The sequence below is a fragment of the Hoplias malabaricus genome, chromosome 7 (assembly GCF_029633855.1).
Source record: "Hoplias malabaricus isolate fHopMal1 chromosome 7, fHopMal1.hap1, whole genome shotgun sequence".
Lineage (NCBI taxonomy): Eukaryota > Metazoa > Chordata > Actinopteri > Characiformes > Erythrinidae > Hoplias > Hoplias malabaricus.
Window position 1 is genome coordinate 23,874,230 of NC_089806.1, and position 20,379 is coordinate 23,894,608.

At 39.1% G+C, this 20,379-nt stretch overlaps 2 protein-coding genes across 6 annotated transcripts; one reads left to right on the forward strand and one right to left on the reverse strand.

Moving 5' to 3' along the window:
- Positions 1–1,780: 1,780 nt before the first annotated feature.
- Positions 1,781–10,896, reverse strand: LOC136701698 (cytochrome P450 2J2-like). Its single transcript, XM_066676349.1, has 9 exons — positions 10,632–10,896; positions 10,226–10,388; positions 9,471–9,620; positions 7,558–7,715; positions 5,691–5,867; positions 5,434–5,575; positions 5,015–5,202; positions 4,783–4,924; positions 1,781–2,412 (listed from the first exon to the last, which is right to left on the reverse strand). The coding sequence occupies exons 1-9, from the start codon at positions 10,809–10,811 to the stop codon at positions 2,237–2,239; spliced, it is 1,476 nt and encodes a 491-aa protein (XP_066532446.1). The 5' UTR covers positions 10,812–10,896; the 3' UTR covers positions 1,781–2,236.
- On the forward strand, positions 10,657–19,998 carry LOC136701694 (cytochrome P450 2J2-like). 5 transcript variants are annotated; one of them, XM_066676341.1, is made up of 10 exons: positions 10,657–10,787; positions 11,868–11,959; positions 12,593–12,758; positions 13,776–13,925; positions 14,112–14,269; positions 14,392–14,568; positions 15,466–15,607; positions 15,706–15,893; positions 16,290–16,431; positions 17,941–19,998. In XM_066676341.1, the coding sequence occupies exons 2-10, from the start codon at positions 11,915–11,917 to the stop codon at positions 18,114–18,116; spliced, it is 1,344 nt and encodes a 447-aa protein (XP_066532438.1). In that variant the 5' UTR covers positions 10,657–10,787; positions 11,868–11,914; the 3' UTR covers positions 18,117–19,998. The 5 variants fall into 5 exon arrangements, with proteins under 5 accessions (XP_066532438.1, XP_066532440.1, XP_066532437.1 ...); XM_066676340.1 differs by lacking the exon at positions 10,657–10,787 and adding an exon at positions 10,974–11,048; XM_066676343.1 differs by lacking the exon at positions 11,868–11,959 and having other exon boundaries at positions 10,738–10,787.
- Positions 19,999–20,379: the final 381 nt, after the last annotated feature.

A 20,379-nucleotide genomic window follows, 5' to 3' on the forward strand; every position in this document is an offset into this window, starting at 1 on the left:
ACCATTGAGGGTGAATAAAAATATCAAATTACATTTTAAGATGAAATGGTGTATACATGTGGCACATCTGCAGTTCTCTTATTGCCCACATTTGCCCTTGGATGACTATATTGAAACAAAACTGCCCACAAAAACCTTGCAAGTGCCATAACTGAGCAATAATTGCCAAAATGTTACACAGCTTACCCCTAGATGTGTCTGCTATTCTGGCTAACGACTCTTATATTTGCAAGATAAAGTACATGTAAAACAAGGCCTCTCGAAGAACTGCCGGTAAACAGGCCACAGCATATCATTGTGTTACGTAACAATTTTGCAAACCATTTACCATTTACCAAATTAATTAATTAACAGACATCCACAGTCACATCAGAATACCATGACCAACTCTACATTCAAACTCAACTGTTTTTACATTCAGTTCAGAGGAGTTATGATGTGGGTGATGGATTATATATATAACAGAGGCGATTGCTCTAAGACTGCAACTAAAATGCCAAAAAATAAGTCATCAAATATATACTGTTGTGTGTACATGTCATTGAATAAATATGCACTACAACGGGCTCAACTTTTGTTCAGAATCAGCTTCTTATCACTGGTAAAGGCGCGGCTTTCCTCTCAATCATTCCCGCAGTTTAGCGGTGTTGTAAACAGTGAGGACGCTGAGCGTCCACAGAGTTCAATAGTGAAGCAGCAAAGTGCAGCGAAACGAGACGACTCATTGGATAAATGCTGGGCTTTGTCCCGCCCATCGGACGCTCAGTGTCTCTGAGGGTCTATGGGGCAGTGGGCTGGCCTCGGCTGGCCCAGATGCTCAGCTTCTGCATGATTGGATGATCTGTCTGAGGCTGAATCCCTTTTTAATTGACAGCGAAATGAGCGAATCAGCGATCCTCTGGTGTAAAGATCCATGGGAGCACAGACGGACACACTTCACATGGGCCAAGGCTGTTTAAGCAGCCTAGCTCTGCTGGCCATTGAGAGGACACTAGTCAAGTCCCTGGAAAAGACGCCTTGTTGGTACGACAGAGTCACAGATCAATTTCTTAAAAAGGAACGGGTAGAATTTACGTATAAATAAACCGACACATTTTATGATGTAGGCCGAAATTGAGCTTCCCCTCCTTGAAAGACCAGCATTCGCCACTGATATATAATTAACTCAAAACATGGGCAAAGGCCTTTAAATGGTCTCTCAGTCTAGTTCTGTAGGCTACACAATCATGGGGAAGACTGGTGACTTGACAGTTGTCCAAAAGACGCCCATTGACAGACTGTGGCTGGTTTGTGTATTCATGGGCTGGGTTCAATGAGTAACCGTAGTTGTTAAGGATAGCCGGTTGCTGATCAGATCATAAACGGCCACAGAAACCTTAGTGTTGAGGTGTAGGATTCAACAGGAATTCTTTTTGGCTGCAGGTAGGAAGGGAGTGAGGTGGGCCCTATTTGAAGCTCTAATGGTTTGTCATAGAATATTTTACATCTTATCTTGTGTATGATTATAATATAATGTATGTGTGAACACAAAACACTACAAAATCATTACAAAATGTATTTAGAAGAAGGAAAAATAAACTGCTGTGAATGCTGGGCATAATCTCCATTTGTCTAAATCTGGTTACAACTTGGATTCATTAGGCTTTAACACAGCAGAATCTTTGCCAAAAAGCATATTAAGCTACTTATGTACAATATTTTTCAGTTTAAAAATGTCATGTTACATGTAATAAAATATATCCCCAAGAATGAGTTAATATTATTTTTAATAGTCAATATAAACATGTTATGTAAGCTCTATATTTATTTTAAAAAATTGCTGAAAAATTAAGTATGATAAAGGACAGTACAGTACAGGATATACAGTGTTTGGTGGCACGGTGGCGCAGCAGGTAGTGTTGCAGTCACACAGCCCTAGGGACCCGGAGGTTGTGGGTTTGAGCCCCACTACGGGTGATGTGAGTAGACTCAGAAGTGTCCATAGATGTGAGTGAATGTGTGTGTGTGTGTGTGTGTGCTGCCCATTTGAAGGACTGGCACCCCCTCCAGGTTGTATTCCTGCCTAGTGATTCTGGGTAGGCTTCACACCCACCGCAACCCTGAACTGGATAAGAATGAATTATGTTACACAGAATGAATGAATGAATAAATGAATATACAGTGTTTCACTGCTTCTCAGTATTCTCTGAAGAATCCTTAATTTTTTATTACACCTTGTGTCATTGCATAGCAGGGCTTAGCGTGGGGTCACACACATACGGTAAGGAATGGGGGCATATGTGAAGCCCAGTTGACCCTCCAGACTCAGCTCCTCTCCCGGGGCAGGTGAGAACGTGAAGTTTTGTAGCAGAAATGTGAAGAACAAGAAGAGCTCCATCCGTGCCAGCTGCTCACCAAGACACACTCTCTTACCTGTGGAACAGTGATTTCAATGAAAAGAGAAAAGGAAGGTTTTACAGACAACTTCAATCATATTTCTTTATTGAATTTGTGTCACAACCATATTAGCAATTCTGGGTTTATGCACAATCATTAAATAACAAAATTAATTGGATATATGAAACTTGCTACTGTTGAACTGAATAATAAACAAAATATTCTTTTAAGGTTTTTTCCCTGCTGTGAATGTGTGATGTCACTGGGTCCTCTGAATTATGTCAGTGTTCAGCAGTTGAAATAAGTTAAATACATAAATAAGTTAAATACATGCTACAAGCAAGGTACTACTGCTACACTTATACAGTAGGTCCTCAAACTCCTTTAAAGCCATCAGGACAACTTACACACCACAAGTAACAAAGCTCCTGGTTTGATTTACGTATCTTGATAAGATTGCCAGTTATATAATATCAATTAAGTCCATTCAGTGTTAGTTTGCATGTAGAAAAGTTACAAAATGGACAAAAGACTGCAGGGAAAAACATTAAGATTTGAGCCACATTGTTAGTTACCATGATGCTTGAGGCATGACAGCAAAACTGACTGTGGCTGATTAAATAATTCAGAATATTGTGTCTTGCTGAACTGTGAAATACACGGGATGTACAGTGGTGTGAGGAAGGGAGAAAAAGGGAGAAAAAATCCAAACCTACATGCCCCTATGTGAAAAAGTGTTTGCCCCCTAAACCTAATAATTGTTTGGGCCAACCTTAGCAGCAACAACTGCAATCAAGTGTGTGCAGTAACTTGCAATGAGTCTTTCACAGCACTGTGGAGGAATTTTGGCCCATTCATCTTTGCAGAATTGTTGTAATTCAGCCACATTGGAGGGTTTTTCAGCATGAACTGCCTTTATAAGCATCTTAATAGGATTATACAGCATCTTAATAGGATTCAGGTCAGGACTTTGATTAGGCCACTCCAAAGTCTTCACTTTGTATTTCTTCAGCCATTCAGAGGTGGACTTGCTGGTGTGTTTTGGATCATTGTCCTGCTGTAGAACCCAAGTTCGTTTCAGCTTGAGGCCATGAACAGATGGCCAGACATTCTCCTTCAGGATTTTTTGGTAGACGGCTGAGTTCCATTAATCACAGCAAGTCTTCCAGGTCCTGAAGCAGCAAATCAGCCCCAGACCATCACATAGCACCACCATATTTTACAGTAGGTATGATATTCTTTTTCTGAAATGTGGTGTTACTTTTATGCCAGAAGTAACTTTTGTCTCATCAGCCCACAGAGTATTTTCCCAAAAGTGAGACCCCAGACCTCACTTCCATACACTATCAAAAAATTTGCACCTGAGTGATTGGCAGGTTAATTTTGTGGAATCTGTTCCTGACTGCGTAGAAGACACTTCCCGCCTTTTATTTTCGTGCATTCACTACAGGAGCAATCGCTCATGAGGTGCTGATGGTCAGGCCCATTAGGTGTAGTGTAAAGAGTGTTCTAGGGCAGTGTTTGCTAGAATGAACAGGTGTCTGTTTTCCTGACACCTTGTTTTCTTCTGGAAAATTACAATTTTACTTTTGTCTAAGTTGACTGTCAGGGCTCAGTTCTGACAGAAATGGTCCAGCAGGTCCAGCTGCTGCTGTAGCCCCCACTCAGGTCTTCTGCATAGAGCAGGAATTTAACTTCTGTGTTGTTGAGTGTGAGTAGACATAACACCGCTAACTCGATATGATATTGAGTTGGACTCAAACTCTGTCTCACTCTGTGCACTGGAGTGAAATATTCTGTACATTTATCGCACAATTTTATACCACATTGGTTGTATAAGTAAATAGATTTGATGATGTCGTAAACTTTACTACTTACCCCTTACATTTTAGTATCTGATAAAAGAGTCTGTTGTGCCAAATAGAACAAAATGTTTTTTACCCCCTTCAAAAGTTAAGGACATTCATTCTTTCATTCATTATCTTAAGCCGCTTGTCCAGTTCAGGGCCGCGGTGGGTCCGAAGCATTCCAGGAATCACTGGGTGCAAGGCACATGCTGGAGGAGGCAGGTTAAGAACATTTTTTTTTTGTTAAGTTGTTTTGTCCTGATGGCATGTGGGCACTGTGGTGCAACAGGTAGTGTCAGTGTTACAAAGCTTCAAGGTCTTGGGGTTGTGGGATTAAACACAGCTCTAGGTTAGGACTGTCTGTGAGGAGTTTGTGTTCTACCCATATTCTCATGGGTTTCCGGGTGTTCCGGTTTCCTCCCAAGGTCCTAAGTTCCTCCTATGCTACGCATTGATTCCATGTAGGCTCCAGACCCACTGTAACACTGAACTAGATAAGCGGCTACAGACAATGAATGAATGAATGAATGAATGTTCTGAAAACAACATATTGTATCACCTGCTGAAAAAGGCAGAAAAGCATCTCTCTTGCGGAATTGTCCTTGTTCATCAAGAAAGTGTCCAGGGTTAAAGGTGCTTGGTGTCTCCCACTCATTCTTGTCATTAAGAACAGATGACAGGTTTGTAATTATAGTAGTTCCCTGATGGAGAGTGAGAAAAATGAATCAGCTGTGTTGCATTTGTGAATTGTTCTGTATCATGGTTGTTTTCTTCAGGAATTTTCATCAAACCTTTGGGATGAAGAATCCTCCCAACATTGTATCTTTACTAGCTTTTTTGGGAAAGCCCAGAGGTACAGCATTCCCCACTCTTTGGATCTCATGAACAACTGCTTCAGTGTAGGGCATGCTGGGTTTGTCTGCCATGCTGGGCTGACGAGAGTGTCCTATAACCCTGTCTATCTCTTCCTGTACCTTTTCTGCATAAACAAGACCACAGCAGTTATTAAGCTACCTCTCTTGATGAAAAAGAGTTAACAGTAGTTGTGAAGCAGGGAAAAACCTTCAGTACAAAGCATAAATCTCAAAACTGCAAATAAACATATATATGCATATCAATATAATGCAATGTAATTTACATGTAAATACAAACATCATTCTGTAATCTAAATTAAACTTTTTAGCTTAGTTTGTATCCTGGATGCACTCACCCTGTATTTCTGGATATTTCATCATGAAGACAAGACCCCATCGTATTGTTGTGGCTGAAGTTTCAGTCCCAGCCTCAAACATGTCCAGTGTGGCTACAACTAATGTCTCAATGTTAAATCCAGCTTCGGGATCACTCTGTTTCTGTACTGATCAAACAGAGAGGAGTTATATGTTGTTGATGAACAAACTTAATAACAAATATATAAACCATTTATAAAAACTTGGATATTAGTTATATGATGCATTTTAAGCTGACCTTCTCCATTTCTAACAGGTAAGCATCTATAAAATCCTGTGGGTTTGAGGGGTCGAAGTCCTCTATGTGCTTTTTGATCTCATCTTTTATGAACTCTACAATCTTCCCATAGTTGTTAAAAATCTTCTGGTGAGGACCAGGAAGATAATCAAAGAGCTGAGGGAAGGCATTGTACAGCTACAAAGGAAAGCAAACAAGTAAGTTGAAGTGATGAATCTTGCAAAAGTTCAGTATCTCAGAAAATTAGAATATTGTGAAAAGGTTCAATATTGAAGACACCTGGTGCCACACTCTAATCACTCTAATTAACTCAAAACACCTGCAAAGCCCTTTGAATAGTCTCTCAGTCTAGTTCTGTAGGCTACACAATTATGGGGAAGACTGCTGACTTGGCAGTTGTCCAAAAAGATGACCACTGACACCTTCACAAACAGGGCAAAACACAAAAGGTCATTGCTAAAGAGGCTGGCTGTTCACAGAGCTCTGTGTCCAAGCGCATTAATAGAGAGGAGGGGGAAGGAAAAGATGTGGTAGAAAAAAGTGTGCAAGCAATAGGGATAACCGCACCCTGGAGAGGATTGTGAAACAAAACACATTCAAAATTATGGGGAGATTCACAAAGGCTGGACTGCAGCTGGAGTCAGTGCTTCAAGAACCACCACGCACAGATGTATGCAAGACATGGGTTTCAGCTGTCGAATTCCTTGTATCAAGTCACCCTTGAACAAGAGATAGCGTCAGAAGCGTCTCGTTTCCAAAAAGACTGGAGACGGAGACAGTTACAGTCTCTGTTGAAAGTAAATTTTGCATTTCCTTTGGAAATCAAGGTCCCAGAGTCTGGAGGAAGAGATTGAGAGGCACAGAATCCATGTTGCTTGAGGTCCAGGGTAAAGTTTCCACAGTCAGTGATGGTTTGTGGTGTCATGTCATCTGCTGGTGTTGGTCCACAGTGTTTTCTGAGGTTCAAGGTCAACGCAGATGTCTTCCAGGAAGTTTTAGAGAACTTCATGCTTCCTGCTGCTGACCAACTTTATGGAGATGCAGGTTTCATTTTCCAACAGGACTTGGCACCTGCACACAGTGCCAAAGCTACCAGTACCTGGTTTAAGGACCATGGTATCCCTGTTCTTAATTGGCCAGCAAACTCGCATGACCTTAACCCCATAGAAAATCTATGGGGTATTGTGAAGAGGAACAAGCAATATGCCAGACCCAACAATGCAGAAGGCCACAAGGCCACAATCAGATCAACCTGGACTCTCCTAACACATGAGCAGTTGGCCAGCATTTCTAAAAATCCTTTTTTTGTATTGGTCTTTAGTAATATTCTAATTTTCGGAGATACTGAATTTGGAGTTTTCATTAGTTGTCAGTTGTAAACATCAAATTAAAAGAAATAAACACTTGAAATAAATATATCAGTCTGTATGTATACATGAAAGAGTATAATATACAAGTTTCACTTTTTGAATGGAATTACTGAAATAAATCTACTTTTTCATGTTGCAATGAAACATGCAGGAGTGTGCTACTTTAGAAGATGTATGCTAAATTCACAACAGATCATGTCATATGACAAGTGGTGCACTGATTTTGGCATTTCAGTATGAGGATTAAGTTTCAGTTTTTAATTTGAAAAATAATTAACCCCTTACCTGATAAATAACAGTTGAGGTTTACTTTTAAAAAAAAGTTCAAATGTGTTTTTAAATTGTCTTGATGCAATGCATATATTTAACATATTCAGAGATTTGTGTGCAACTAAATATCTGCATTTGCATTTTGTCATATATAATTTAGTGGATTTAGTTTTAAATCACATTTAAATATTTATTTTATAGACTGTAACCACATTATACCTACTGACCTGAGCCCTCACAGAACCTGCCAGCAAAATTGCTTCAGAGTCTAAATGCAGTATAGTTAGGAAACGCTCATTGTGGTACTCAAAGCGACGTCCAAATACGACAGCAGAAATGATGTTCGAGACTGCATTGTTCAGATAGAACTGAGGATCAAAAGGACCTGTATGGGTAGAAAAAATGACATCACAGATAATATTTAGATGATTTATATTATATTGGACATGAAAAACCTATGTCTTGTACAAATCTACTCTAAAAATTGGCAACATAAAAAAATCATAATTCAGAATTGACAAAAATATGTTTTTGTCTATTTTTCTTTTTTTTTTCAGATGCTTCTGTAAATATAATTGTGTAAGTGTAGTACATTTTACTTATCTTAACTTGACAAATATTTATAGGGGAACAAAAACCACTGGCATGCCCTGTGACTGTTCAGTAAGCTTAAAATAATAATATTTAGCTCAAAAACACAACATAGTCTTTGCATTTTTCAACAATTTTACTGCAATAAATACACAAACCATATGGGACTCTTAATCTTACAAGACCAGGTGTACCACAAAATTGACACAAGCAGATGAACAGTGCTTAAAACACACAAAGCTCTTATTTTTGAGAGACAAGAAAGAATGAATAAACATCAAAGAATAACAAAGTATTTGGGAGTACTTGAATCATATATAATTTTTAATATTTACAATGAAACTTGGAGATGCATAAAAATATCTCTGCATATTTCTCTAAGCAGTTCTACCAAAAATAACTGAAGCTAAAAACTGGAGCACACAATTAATACTGAAAAGTAATTTTTTAGATGTCAAATTTAGTTGTTTATTAATTAAGCCCATGCAATGATGTGATTTTGCTATAAACATTTCTTTAGCCTGAAATGACATGGATTGATGGCCTCTATTTAAAATAGAGCAATCACTAAAGCAATTGTTCTATTTCTTAGGCTGTTTTTCAATTTAAGCATGTGCTCATGCTAAAAAATATTTATCTCCACTGCTAACACTGAACAAGTAAGCAATGCTACTAAAAAAGTAAGTTACTAATATGTGGTTCTTCATTGCAAGGGGTCAATTAGACACATTGTTTAATGTTTAATTTTTTGTTAAATATACTCTAATCGTACAAAACACTCCACAGTTTGCTGTTACTAATTGATTAGACACAGCAGTGCTCCTGGAGTTTTTAAACACTGCCTTTATTCACTAAACACTTATTTTCCTCTGAAAAAAATGTATCATTCGTACCCTTTTGAAGGGTTGTCATTTACTGGGTTTTGTCTTTTGCCACTAAGTCAAAGAACAACTTAACCTGATTGAAGGAAAACACTAAGCTTCAAGTTGTTTTGTGAGTTAGCAGTTACACAACTGTCCAACATCATACTTAACAACTGCTATGCCCCTCAAGAGCTAAAATGTATTAAATAACACTATGCTTGAAACTGGTCTAGTGTGTTTATGAAGTCCCAGTGTCTGTAAAAAACAAACTGTCTAGGTCGGGTGTGCTAGACAGAGAAAAGGCATCTGGAGATATTTAGACAACTAAGAGAACTCCAAACATTGAAAAACATGAACCGAAATGAGCATTGCTCTATTACTGCTCCAGCGGGTTATAATTATTCATTTTTTGCTGTTTCGGATCACTTAAAGTGGAACGGTCTCCAAACTCAGGAGACGGTTAACTGCATTACCGAAAGTGCTACAAACCTAAACAGCTAAACAAACTAAACAGAACCAAATGAGTTTCTGTGCAAATTCAAACAGTGAATAAAAACTTACGGGCCACTTAATCACATACAATCAACAGTCAATATTTTCCCTCATACATACCGTTCCCCCTTAAAATATGCTAAGCTTAGAACTGCGTTTTCCACAATCGTAGATGTTCCTCTTAAACCACTCACCCGTTTCCTCTTTGAAAGCTTCACGCAGAAACACATTCTCCTGCTGTATACTTTGCTCAAATTTCTTCTTTGCCTCACCAAACTGGCGCAGGTGTATGTTGGCAAATTTCCTCTGCATCTTCCACAGGTATCCACTACTCAGAGCTACACCTTTATAACATACAAAAGTATATGTACATCTCCTTAGACTACAATTTTAGATTAAAGTATATTAAAAATTACATACAAATGTCAAGCAAATGCATCAGAAATGTGATGTTTCACAGTGGACTATCTGTAAGGGCTATAATAATTATGATTTTGATGGAATGTCAACAGACTGAACCACACATTAAGTAAAAGTTCTTACCATCCAACGCAGTTATCTCATATACTACATGGCAGTTCTAATTTTATATATATTTTAAACATTGTTTAAATGATCTACAATAAATTAACTACCTTGTGTACTTGTAAATGATTACAATTAATGATCTCTAGGACCTTACTCATCATAAATTTGCTCTGTCATTCCAGAGAATGCAGTTCCGAAGATTTACAGCCTAATACTAAAATGCTTTATAACCTTTGATCCAGTTATTGGCACTGAGCATGGTGACCTTAAGCTTTGGTATTCCAGAATATCCCATTTCCCCACATTCTTTTAAATGGAGTTTATAAAATATGTGTACACAACTCAATATTTGTGTCAGTTTTCAGGGGTCACCTTAAATTAGCTCAATTAAAAGTATAACTTTATATCATGCAACATTTACCAAGTCCCTTGAATATTTTGTGGAACAGAGGCACAATAGGACGGTCAGCAAAGCTGTCCAGCTGAGTGAGAAGGGCCTCCTTCACCATTTTGTATCCAGAGATAAACACTGTTCTTTCACTGCCCCATCTCAGACTGAAAACATCACCATACTCCTCAGCAAGCTACAGTGAATAGAAATAATAAAGACATTTTTTGTCTGTGTTATTAAATACATTTCTGGCACATTCACTTCACAATTACACAGTATTGACTTGCATGTCCTGAATCCCACCAAATTTTCCTGGAGGATTTGGACATTGCAATTTATATATTTATTATTTACAAAACCTGTTATGCAATGAATATTATTATGAACTTAAATATCACTCTATTGATGGTTATTAGAATTTAAGGGGTTAACTTGCCTTGTCAATGGTTTTGAAGTCAAGCCCCGTGAAGATGTTTCCCAAAAACGGCAGAGGACGAGGTCCTGGGGGAAAACTAGGGGGGCATTTGTTCTTGAATATATCGATAAGCAGCAGGAGAAGAAAAATTCCAACCAACCAGCTTTTACAATCAAGGTACAGTAAATATTGTAAAATCATGGTTAAATAATCATAGTAACCAGTTCTTTGTAAGGTTCTGTCTCCGTGAGTGTGGTGCTTTTGCAGAGCTGAGGCAGAGTAATGGGGCTATGTAAACATTGCCGGGTTCCTAGAAAGGAAAATGGGTTGGTCTTTTTAGCGTTCCGCTTTTTATTCTCTTTAAGGCATAGTGACACAACAGATAAGGAATGTGAACATACACCCCGCTGCACTCTGGTCTGTGTATGAAATGTCAAGGTTAGTGTACAAATAATATGGTCCTCCAACAGAAAACCTGTTGCTTAGTTATTAACCTCGTTAATATTCAATAGGAATATTAAGGTTCCATGTAAAGAAATCGGTTAAATGCAATAACACCCATAAAATAATCTTCCTGATAAACAGTTACTAAACATAAAGAACCAACTTCATTAGAAACACCGAAACCACAACTTAAAAGAGAAGCGATAACAGTTATACATTTAAGTAAATAGCAAATACAATTGAATGAACCCCATACATTATCATTTGAGCGCTGTTACACAATTCAGAAGAAACTGAACTAAATGTACCTAATCTTAGAGCTAATCTTGGGTGGTTTTGTTATGGTTTCAAAACAGTGGTGTTCCTCACAGTAAAAGACCAAGAATAAGAATGAGCTATTTCCTTTCAATAATTACTTTAAAGTTTTGATTACTGTGTAACCTTAAACTACACATATTAACATATATTACACATACAGCACAAAACAATAGTGTGGGTTTGTAGGATTAGGTTTCACATGGAAAAAAACACACCCCTTTCCCATGGAATTGACAATTTAAAAAAAAAAAGAGTTTTACATGAGGCCCCTCCACTGTTTTTTTTTGACGTTACATAATCCACCACCTCTCCTCCAATGCATCAGTCCAGGAAATGAGCAAAAGGTCTTTTTACATACAGAGAAAAAGGAGCACTCTTGCATAGTTCAGATTCAGACAGCAGCCATGTTCTTCAGCTGTTTATTTGATTATATTGATTTTACTGGCTTCCTACTAGTATTTTTTCTTTTTCTGTTGCTCAAATATATAATCACAGATAAAAATCCACCATGTTTTCCACCGGGACCCTGGCCTTTGCCTTTCATGGGAAATATCTTTACAGGACTTGACTTCAGAACCATAGACAAGGTGAATTAATTCTTATTTTATTATTGTTTAAATGTGAGTTTCAGAGGACAAAAACTAAAACCATTGCTTGAAGTACTGCACAGGTATGTCTTATTTTTTTGCTGTGAGCCAGTATGCCCATTCATCCATTTGTATATACTGCAAGAATATAGTAGTGTCTAGAGGTGGGCCTCAGGATTTTATGGGTACTACTGAGCCACTGTTATGGCCACATGAGCGTATAACAAAATCAGTGTTCAAAATCAGGCCCATTAAAATCCTGACTGTCACTACTACATTAATGAATATCTATCATTACTTAATTTTCTACCCCAGCCACTGCCAAGCAACTGATTGTGTATCAGGCCCATTTGTGTTGCCAACAGTGGACCCATATGGGCTGCACGCTATAGGCCTACAATTATATGGGTTTACCAGTTTCACCGAGATTCACTTAGATTATGTAGAACAAAAAAATAAACAACACAGAAACACAACTGATTATAGACTGCACTCATTATAATCTGATTATCCAAGCCTGAACAGTGATCTCCATTTTTGGCAAGAATCACTAAGCCAGCTTTCTAAAAAATATTGTCAGGTAAGTAGCTCAAATTTAATTTATTGTATTGTAAATATCTTCCTGTCTTTCAGCTGGCTGAGGAGTATGGGGATGTTTTCAGCTTAAGATGGGGCAGTGAGAAAATAGTGTTTATCTCAGGCTACAAAATGGTGAAGGAGGCTCTCGTCATTCAGCTGGACAGCTTTGCTGACCGTCCCTCTAATGTCCCTATGTTTGATCAAATCTTAAATGGGACTGGTAAGAAACAGAAAACACATCATTCAAAAGAAGATGTTAGTTCCTTCTTACCATAGATGTGTTATTTGAAGAAGTAAATAAACTCCTACAGCAATGTTACACATTTTTTAATGACACATTTCTGAACACAATTATGTGTGAAACCTAGTTCATATAACTCAAAACATACACATCTGCATACTTAGAGTATGTTTCACCCTTTACCACCCACCTGCTAATCTAAAGTTACAAGAAATATTCCAAAGGCAGCCTCAAAAACAGAGAGTATTAATTTATGATGTTATAATATTTTAATAAGAAAACAAACATTCATTCATTCATTATCTGTAACCGCTTATCCAATTCAGGGTCGTGGGGGGTCCAGAGCCTAACTGGAATCATTGGGCGCAAGCCGGGAATACACCCTGGAGGGGGCGCCAGTCCTTCACAGGGCAACACAGACACACACACACATTCACACGCAACACAGACACACACACATTCACTTTTGAGTCGCCAATCCACCTACCAACGTGTGTTTTTGGACTGTGGGAGGAAACCGGAGCACCCGGAGGAAACCCACGCAGACACGGGGAGAACACACCAACTCCTCACAGACAGTCACCCGGAGCAGGAATCGATCCCACAACCTCCAGGTCCCTGGAGCTGTGTGACGCTACCTGCTGCACCACCGTGCTGCCCCAGAAAACAAACAAGAAAACAAAATTAGCAATTCATATTTTGAAAACAGGAATTACTGGCTACATACAGGGATATGGAATGGTCTGTAATAAAATGTTGATTGAGAGTGTAAACATTATACTTAGGTATTCAAATGTGTTTAGAGGTGTTCATGTGTAATATAGAATTATGTAAATCGAGTAATGAGTAATACATTGTACAGTAAATAATAAGAAAAATAATCACATTACAATTTGAGAGAAGTACTGCAATACGTTTTATAGCCCAAGACTTTATAAAAAAAAAAAAGTTTAGTATGAGTGGGTTTCTTTCCATCTACTCCATTTTTCTGTTTAGGCCTAATTATAAGCAATGGATACCTTTGGAAAATGCAGAGAAAATTTGCCAACTCACATCTGCGCAACTTTAACAAGGGACTGAGAGGCCTTGAGCTGATTATCCAGGAGGAGAGTGTCTATCTGTGTGATGCTTTCAAAGAGGAACAGGGTAAGTGCCTCTGTCAGTTAAGGTTTTACATAAAAAGGTCATTAGTTTGAAACCTAATTTCATTAAGTTTTCAGGCACTTACTGAAGGATCCTTAAACTAAATGTAGAGTTCAGTTCAATTACAATTGTGAACACATATTTTGGAGTATAAGTGATAACAAATAACAGTTCTTTCTCATCATACAGGACCATTTGACCCCCAGTTGCTCCTAAGCAGTGCTGTCTCAAACATCATCTCTTCTTTAGTTTTTGGGCATCGTTTTGAATATCATGATAAACAATTCCAGAATATCCTGCAGTTGGACAGTGAGGCCATTTTCCTGTCAGGTCTCACTCGGACTCAAGTCAGGCACAAACTTCACAATCTCATAAACTATTCTGAAATATCAGATGCATTTATATTTCTCAGTTTCATAAGTATTATTTTATGAAATATGCATCAATTGGTCCTCTGTTTCTTTCACAGCTGTACAATGTGTTTCCTCGGCTCTTTAATTTTGTTCCTGGCCCTCACCAAAAGATGTTTGCTAATTACTCAAAGGTTTTAGAGTTCTTAAATGATGAAATAAATAAGCACAAGGAAGACTTGGACTCTTCAAATCCAAGGGACTACATAGATGCTTACCTAGTAGAAATGGAGAAGGTCTGTAAAAATTGGGTCATTAAAACTATTAACCATGATAAATGTGATATGACAAGTAATTTAATGTAGCCAAAGTGGTAGAATCAACATGTTAGAACTGTACCTTACACAGATTAGCCATAATATTATGACCACCTCCTTGTTTCTACATTCACTGTACATTCTCTGTGTTCCACTGATTAGATAGGAGCACTTTGTAGATTTATAATTACAGACTATAGTCCAACTGTTGCTCCGACTTCCACTACTTTCACCCTGTTCTTCTATGGTCAGGACCCCTCCACAGAGCAGGTATGACTTGGGTGGTGGCTTATTCTAAGCTCTGCAGTGACACTGACGTGGTGGTGGTATGGGTAGATTAAAGAGAACAGTACTGCTCTAGTTTTTAAACCCAGAGTGCACTCACTGTCCAATCTGTTAGACACACTAAAGAGACAGTAGTTCATCTGTTGCTGCATCATTTGTGTCGGTCATCCTCTAGTCCTTCATCAGTGGACACAGGACGCTCTTGGCTGGATATTTTTGACTGGTGGACTCTCAGTACAGAGGTGACACTGAGGGGATAAAAAAATCCAGCATCACTGTTGTGTCTGATCCACTCTTACTAGCACAACACACACCACCACATCAGTTACTGCAGTGCTGAGAATGATCCACCACTCAAATTATATCTGCACGGTGTTGGTCCTGTGGGGGTATGACCTTTGAAGAACTGGATGAAAAGGTGCAAGCAATGTATACACAGCAATAAATGAACTCAAATCTGTAATTTTAGAACTACAAAGTGCTTCTGAGTTCAGTGGAGCTGAAAGAATGGACAGTGAGTGTAGAAACTCTGTTTGATCTGTGTAAACACATGCACATTTATACTTATTGGATTTTACTCTAATGCTTCAGAGAAAAAGTGACCCTGAAGCTGGCTTTAACTTTGACACGTTACTATCAGCCACATTGGACTTCTTTGAGGCTGGGACAGAAACCTCAGCTACAACATTATGCTGGGGTCTTCTCTTCATGATGAAATACCCAGAGATACAGAGTGAGTAGTGGAAACAGAGGAATATCTATTGCACATTTGTTATGTTTGTTTGCAGCTGTGTTTTCACTGTAATATGCCTTGGTGTTTAATCTATTCAGGAAAGGTACAGGCAGAGATAGACAGGGTGATTGGACACTCACGTCTACCGAGCATGACTGATAGACCCAATATGCCCTACACGGATGCGGTCATTCATGAAACCCAGAGGTTAGGCAACATTGTGCCTCTTGGTGCTCCTAAAAGAGCCTGTAAAGATACAATGCTAGGAGGATACTTCATACCAAAGGTACAATATTAATTTATAGTTTTGGGGGAAAAGTATTGTTGTGTTCTTTTCCCTGCATGTGACGTAGATTCTCATTAAAATTACATAACTTGCATTAAGTTCATCAGGAGGACCTTATTTCCAACTCTCATAATTTTGTTTGATTGTATTGTCCAAAAAAGGATTTCAAACATGATTTGGTTGGCTGTTTGAAAAAAAAAAAACTTAACTCAAATTAATTTCATTTATATTTTCAGCAATTATCACCTATCAATATTCACTTTGTATAATCAAGTAAATGTAACTTAATAAACCTAATCTATAATCCAAATTTCATCAAAATTATGAAACCATCCATGATATATGACTCTTAAAAAAATGCAACACAGCTTATTAATTTCTCTCACTTTCCATCAGGGAACTACCATTACTACAAGCCTCTCTTCTGTGCTTAAGGACAAGAATGAGTGGGAGACACCAGGCTCATTTAACCCTGGACACTTCCTTGATGAAAAAGGGCAATTCCGCAAGAGAGACGCCTTTCTGCCTTTTTCAGCAGGTTACACAGATAAAATATTAATTCACTGTCCTGGGAATCACTTATCTTTATCTACATACCTTTATCTTTTGCAATAGTATATGCAAGGTTATTTGATTTTACTTTCTCTAAATAAATATGCATCCTGTGCGCACTGAGTCACTTTTTCTACCAGGCAAATACTCTATAGACCAGGGGTTATAACTTTTTGCGGACGATGTTGTCCTTCTGGCTTCTTCGCACGGAGGTCTCCAGCGTTCACTTGAGCAGTTTGCAGCCAAGTGTGAAATGGTCGGTATGAGGATCAGCACCTTCAAGTCTGAGGCCATGGTCATCTCTTGGAAACAGATGCCATGCTTGCTTCAGGTAGGGGGTGAGAACCTACCCCAAGTGAAGGTGTTCAAGTATCTCTGCTTCTTGTTCAAGAGTGATGGGAAGAGGGATAGTGAGATTGATTGTAGGTTAGGTGCAGCGTTTGCAGTAACGTGGTCACTGTACCGGACCGTCCTGGTGAAGAGAGAGCTGAGCCATAAAGCAAAGCTCTCAATTTACCTGTCAGTCTACATCCCCACTCTCACCTATGGTCATGAGCTCTGGGTAAAGAACAAAAAATCAAGATCGCAGATACAAGTGGCCAAAACGAGCTTTCTCCGATGGGTTGCTGGGCGTACTCTCTGTGATCGGGTGAGGAGCTCAGTGACTAGGGAGGAGCTCGGAGTCACTGCTCCTTCGCGTTGAGAGGAGTCAGTTGAGGTGGTTCGGGAATCTGATAAGAATGCCTCCTGGACACCTCCCACTGGAGGTATACCAGGCACGTCCAACTGGAAGGATGCCCCGGGGTAGACCCAGGACACGCTGGAGGGATTATATATCCCGGCTGGCCTGGGAATGCCTGCCGATCCCCCAGGAGGAGCTGGTGGATGTTGTGAGGGACAGAGACGTCTGTGCTTCTTTGCTCACCCTGTTGCCAGAATCCATGTTCAGTGTTATGAGAAATTCAGTAAGAGTTCCGTTATATTTAAAGATTCTTGTTTTACCTCACAAAACACTGTCCTGAAAGTGTCTAAAAAGAGCTTTTATCGTGTCCCTTGAGCTATTTTTACTGGCCCTGGGACAGTCGTGTCTGGAGTCCTGCCCTGTGTGTGTCAGGCTCTGATTCGAGTCACAGCGCTCATCATAATGCACAGATCTGATTGGATGAGTACCCTCACGTGTAATATGCAGAAACACGTAATTAGTTTGTGAGCTTCCAGGGGTGCTAAACCTGACCCATAATGACAAGAAAACTTAAAACAAACACTCATTCAAAATTAAACAGCTCTTAATTTTTTGTTAGTTACAGGTCCAGGTCCAGATAGCGTCTTTGTCCGGACCTGGACCGCAGTCTGCCTATTCGTGACCCCTGCTATAGACTTTTCAAATAATCATTGCATTTTGTTCCAGTCTATTAATTGTTAGGCCACAATTGAACAATATTATACTATGTGTATTCTAACCCTAGTGACTGGATGATTATTCATTGTTCCGTAGGTAAGAGGGTGTGTCTTGGGGAGCAACTGGCTCGGATGGAGCTCTTCTTGTTTTTCACTTCACTGCTTCAGCATTTCACTCTCACACCTGGTCCTGGAGAGAAGTTGAGTTTGGAAGGTCAACTGGGCTTCACATATGCTCCTATTTCCTACCACATTAATGTGAACCTACGCTGAGCTCCAGACTCCAGACACTGGAGAAGCCTTGAGGATATGGTTTAGGCAGATTCTAGGTGATTTAAACTATTAGGAAAATGAGAAAGAAGAGTTAAATCACCCACAGTGAAAAGCAGAATGAAAGGACATTTTAAAAAGTGTAAACATGACGCGTTAAATGCTACAAGATGTAAGATTCGTTTTGTATGCAGAATTAAAATGTGTACGAAATAAATGTTTATTTTAAATATACACTAATGCAAATAGCTGCAGAAGATAGAATATTTGATGTTATTGCAGTTAGCATCATAGGGTTTTGGCATTGTAGTGTTGTCACAATGACATTTTGCATTCATGAACCCAGACCAGTCCTGTTGTAGCCAGTGTTATGTTACAATAACATTTTTTTTTCATTAAATCATTCATTCATTATCTGTAACTGTATATTCAGTTCAGGGTCCACTGGGAGAACTGCTCACAGACAGTCACCTGGAGGTGCGCTTGAACCCACAACCCTAGGACCCTGGAGTGATGTGATAGTAACACTACCTGCTGTGCCACCGTGCTGCCCTATTCCATTTAATGCCTAACTCTAATGATCGTACCCACTATTTATTTGTAAAAGATGAGTCTGTCTGACTCAAGAAAATGGAAAAACCTGCTAAATTAACATAATATACAGAATTATGAGAATTATAATTTGTGATTAAACCAAGCTTATATCATATATTTATCATTTCAGAATGCATATAGAGAGTTTATGATTTTAACAGAAATATTCTCCAGTGGGTGGCACGGTGCCACAACATGTAGTGTGCTGGGGTCTAGGGTCAGGTCTAGGGTGCTGGGGTTGCGGGTTCAACCCCCACTCCCGGTGACTGTGAGCAGTGTGGTGTGTTCTCACCACGTGTCTGTGTGGGTTTCCTCTCGTGCTCCCACCTTGCTCCCAGTGATTCTGGGTAGGCTCCAGACCCACTGCAACCCTGTACTGGATAAGCAGTTACAGACAATGAATGAATTAATATTCATTCATTCATTCATTCTCTGTAACCGCTTATTCAGTTCAGGGTCGCGGTGGGTCCAGAGCCTACATGGAATCATTGGGCGCAAGGCAGAAATACACCCTGGAGGGGGCACCAGTCCTTCACATCCTTATCCCATTCTTTTTTTTTTGCCGGATCCTTTTTGGAACCGTTTGGCGTTGACCAGAGGTCCTCTTTTCCCTGGACAAGCACTCTTTTTTGGGACCTAAAAAATATGTGTTCAAGGGCTCAGAGAGTTGAGAGTTGAATTGGGACACGGTCACACCGCTTCAGCGCTGTAGCTCCACCATCCACCGCGGTGAGCAGCTCAGTGTTTTACTGGAGCTTCGGACAGAAATGTGTTGAACGTTGTTAAGGTAATATTTATCGTAGTCTCTGCTCTATGTTTGGAGACTTTTGTTTTCTACTATACATTTAACAAACAGAAAGTCATCTTGTCTGCCTCTAGAACGACACAAATACACGGATACATCTCACCGTTACTGACTTTCTAACAAGTCAATTACATCTGCACAGCTTTTTGTTTAACTTTACACAAAAATGAGCAAAATCTCTGGATTATTAAAGCCAGAGCAAGGTGTTACTTAAAATAAACGAGGCTGTGAATTTGTTACAACACGGTTTTATCAGTCTGACCCTTATAGAAATGTAAGTCAGTGATAAATATCTAGTTCCCAGCGATGTCCTATTCCTTTATTAAGTATAGATTACTTTGTTAATAAAATGTTAAGGTGCTTGGTTTTAGAAATGTTCAAAAGCTTAAATGTTATCTTGTTGCTTTCTGGTAAACATGTTGCTTACACAGTGCTTCAGATTTGTAGCTTTGTATGAACAGAAAATAACAGGCTTTCAATGATTATACACACACTGTCTGCAACTGATAAGATAAAATATCTTTATAGTTTGTTATTATTTGTTTTTATTGTAAACAAAGACATTGATATGAAGCACCAAAGCTTCTCCAGACCTTGCAATGACAAGGGTATGTATTTCGAGCTGTCCTGTTTTTGAAATGCCAGATAAACCTCTGTGACCATGGCTATATAGCTGATGGCGGTCCGGCTAAACTAGGCTTTGCTCTTGTTTCCCTACTGACAGAACAGTTGTCTGAACAGCATGCTAGAGATCTGTGAAAAAGCAGATCAAGGAGGGATACAATTGACCACAATTTTCCCCATTGAAAACAACGAGATCACTGGGTTATATATACTGTCAAGTGTTGTAATGCTTTCCACACAAAG

What these genes read in the sequence shown, in the direction of transcription:
- LOC136701698 (XM_066676349.1), bottom strand. Translation starts at nt 10,811, where the DNA reads ATGATTTTACAATATTTACTGTACCTTGATTGTAAAAGCTGGTTGGTT. An exon ending in AGCTTTCAAAGAGGAAACGG is followed by an intron (nt 7,716 to 9,470) that starts GTGAGTGGTTTA and finishes CTACCCATACAG; the next exon opens with GTCCTTTTGATCCTCAGTTC. An exon ending in GAGGATTCTTCATCCCAAAG is followed by an intron (nt 4,925 to 5,014) that starts GTTTGATGAAAA and finishes ACTCTCCATCAG; the next exon opens with GGAACTACTATAATTACAAA.
- LOC136701694 (XM_066676339.1), top strand. Translation starts at nt 11,777, where the DNA reads ATGTTCTTCAGCTGTTTATTTGATTATATTGATTTTACTGGCTTCCTA. An exon ending in TGCTTTCAAAGAGGAACAGG is followed by an intron (nt 13,926 to 14,111) that starts GTAAGTGCCTCT and finishes CTCATCATACAG; the next exon opens with GACCATTTGACCCCCAGTTG. An exon ending in CAGGTCTCACTCGGACTCAA is followed by an intron (nt 14,270 to 14,391) that starts GTCAGGCACAAA and finishes TTTCTTTCACAG; the next exon opens with CTGTACAATGTGTTTCCTCG.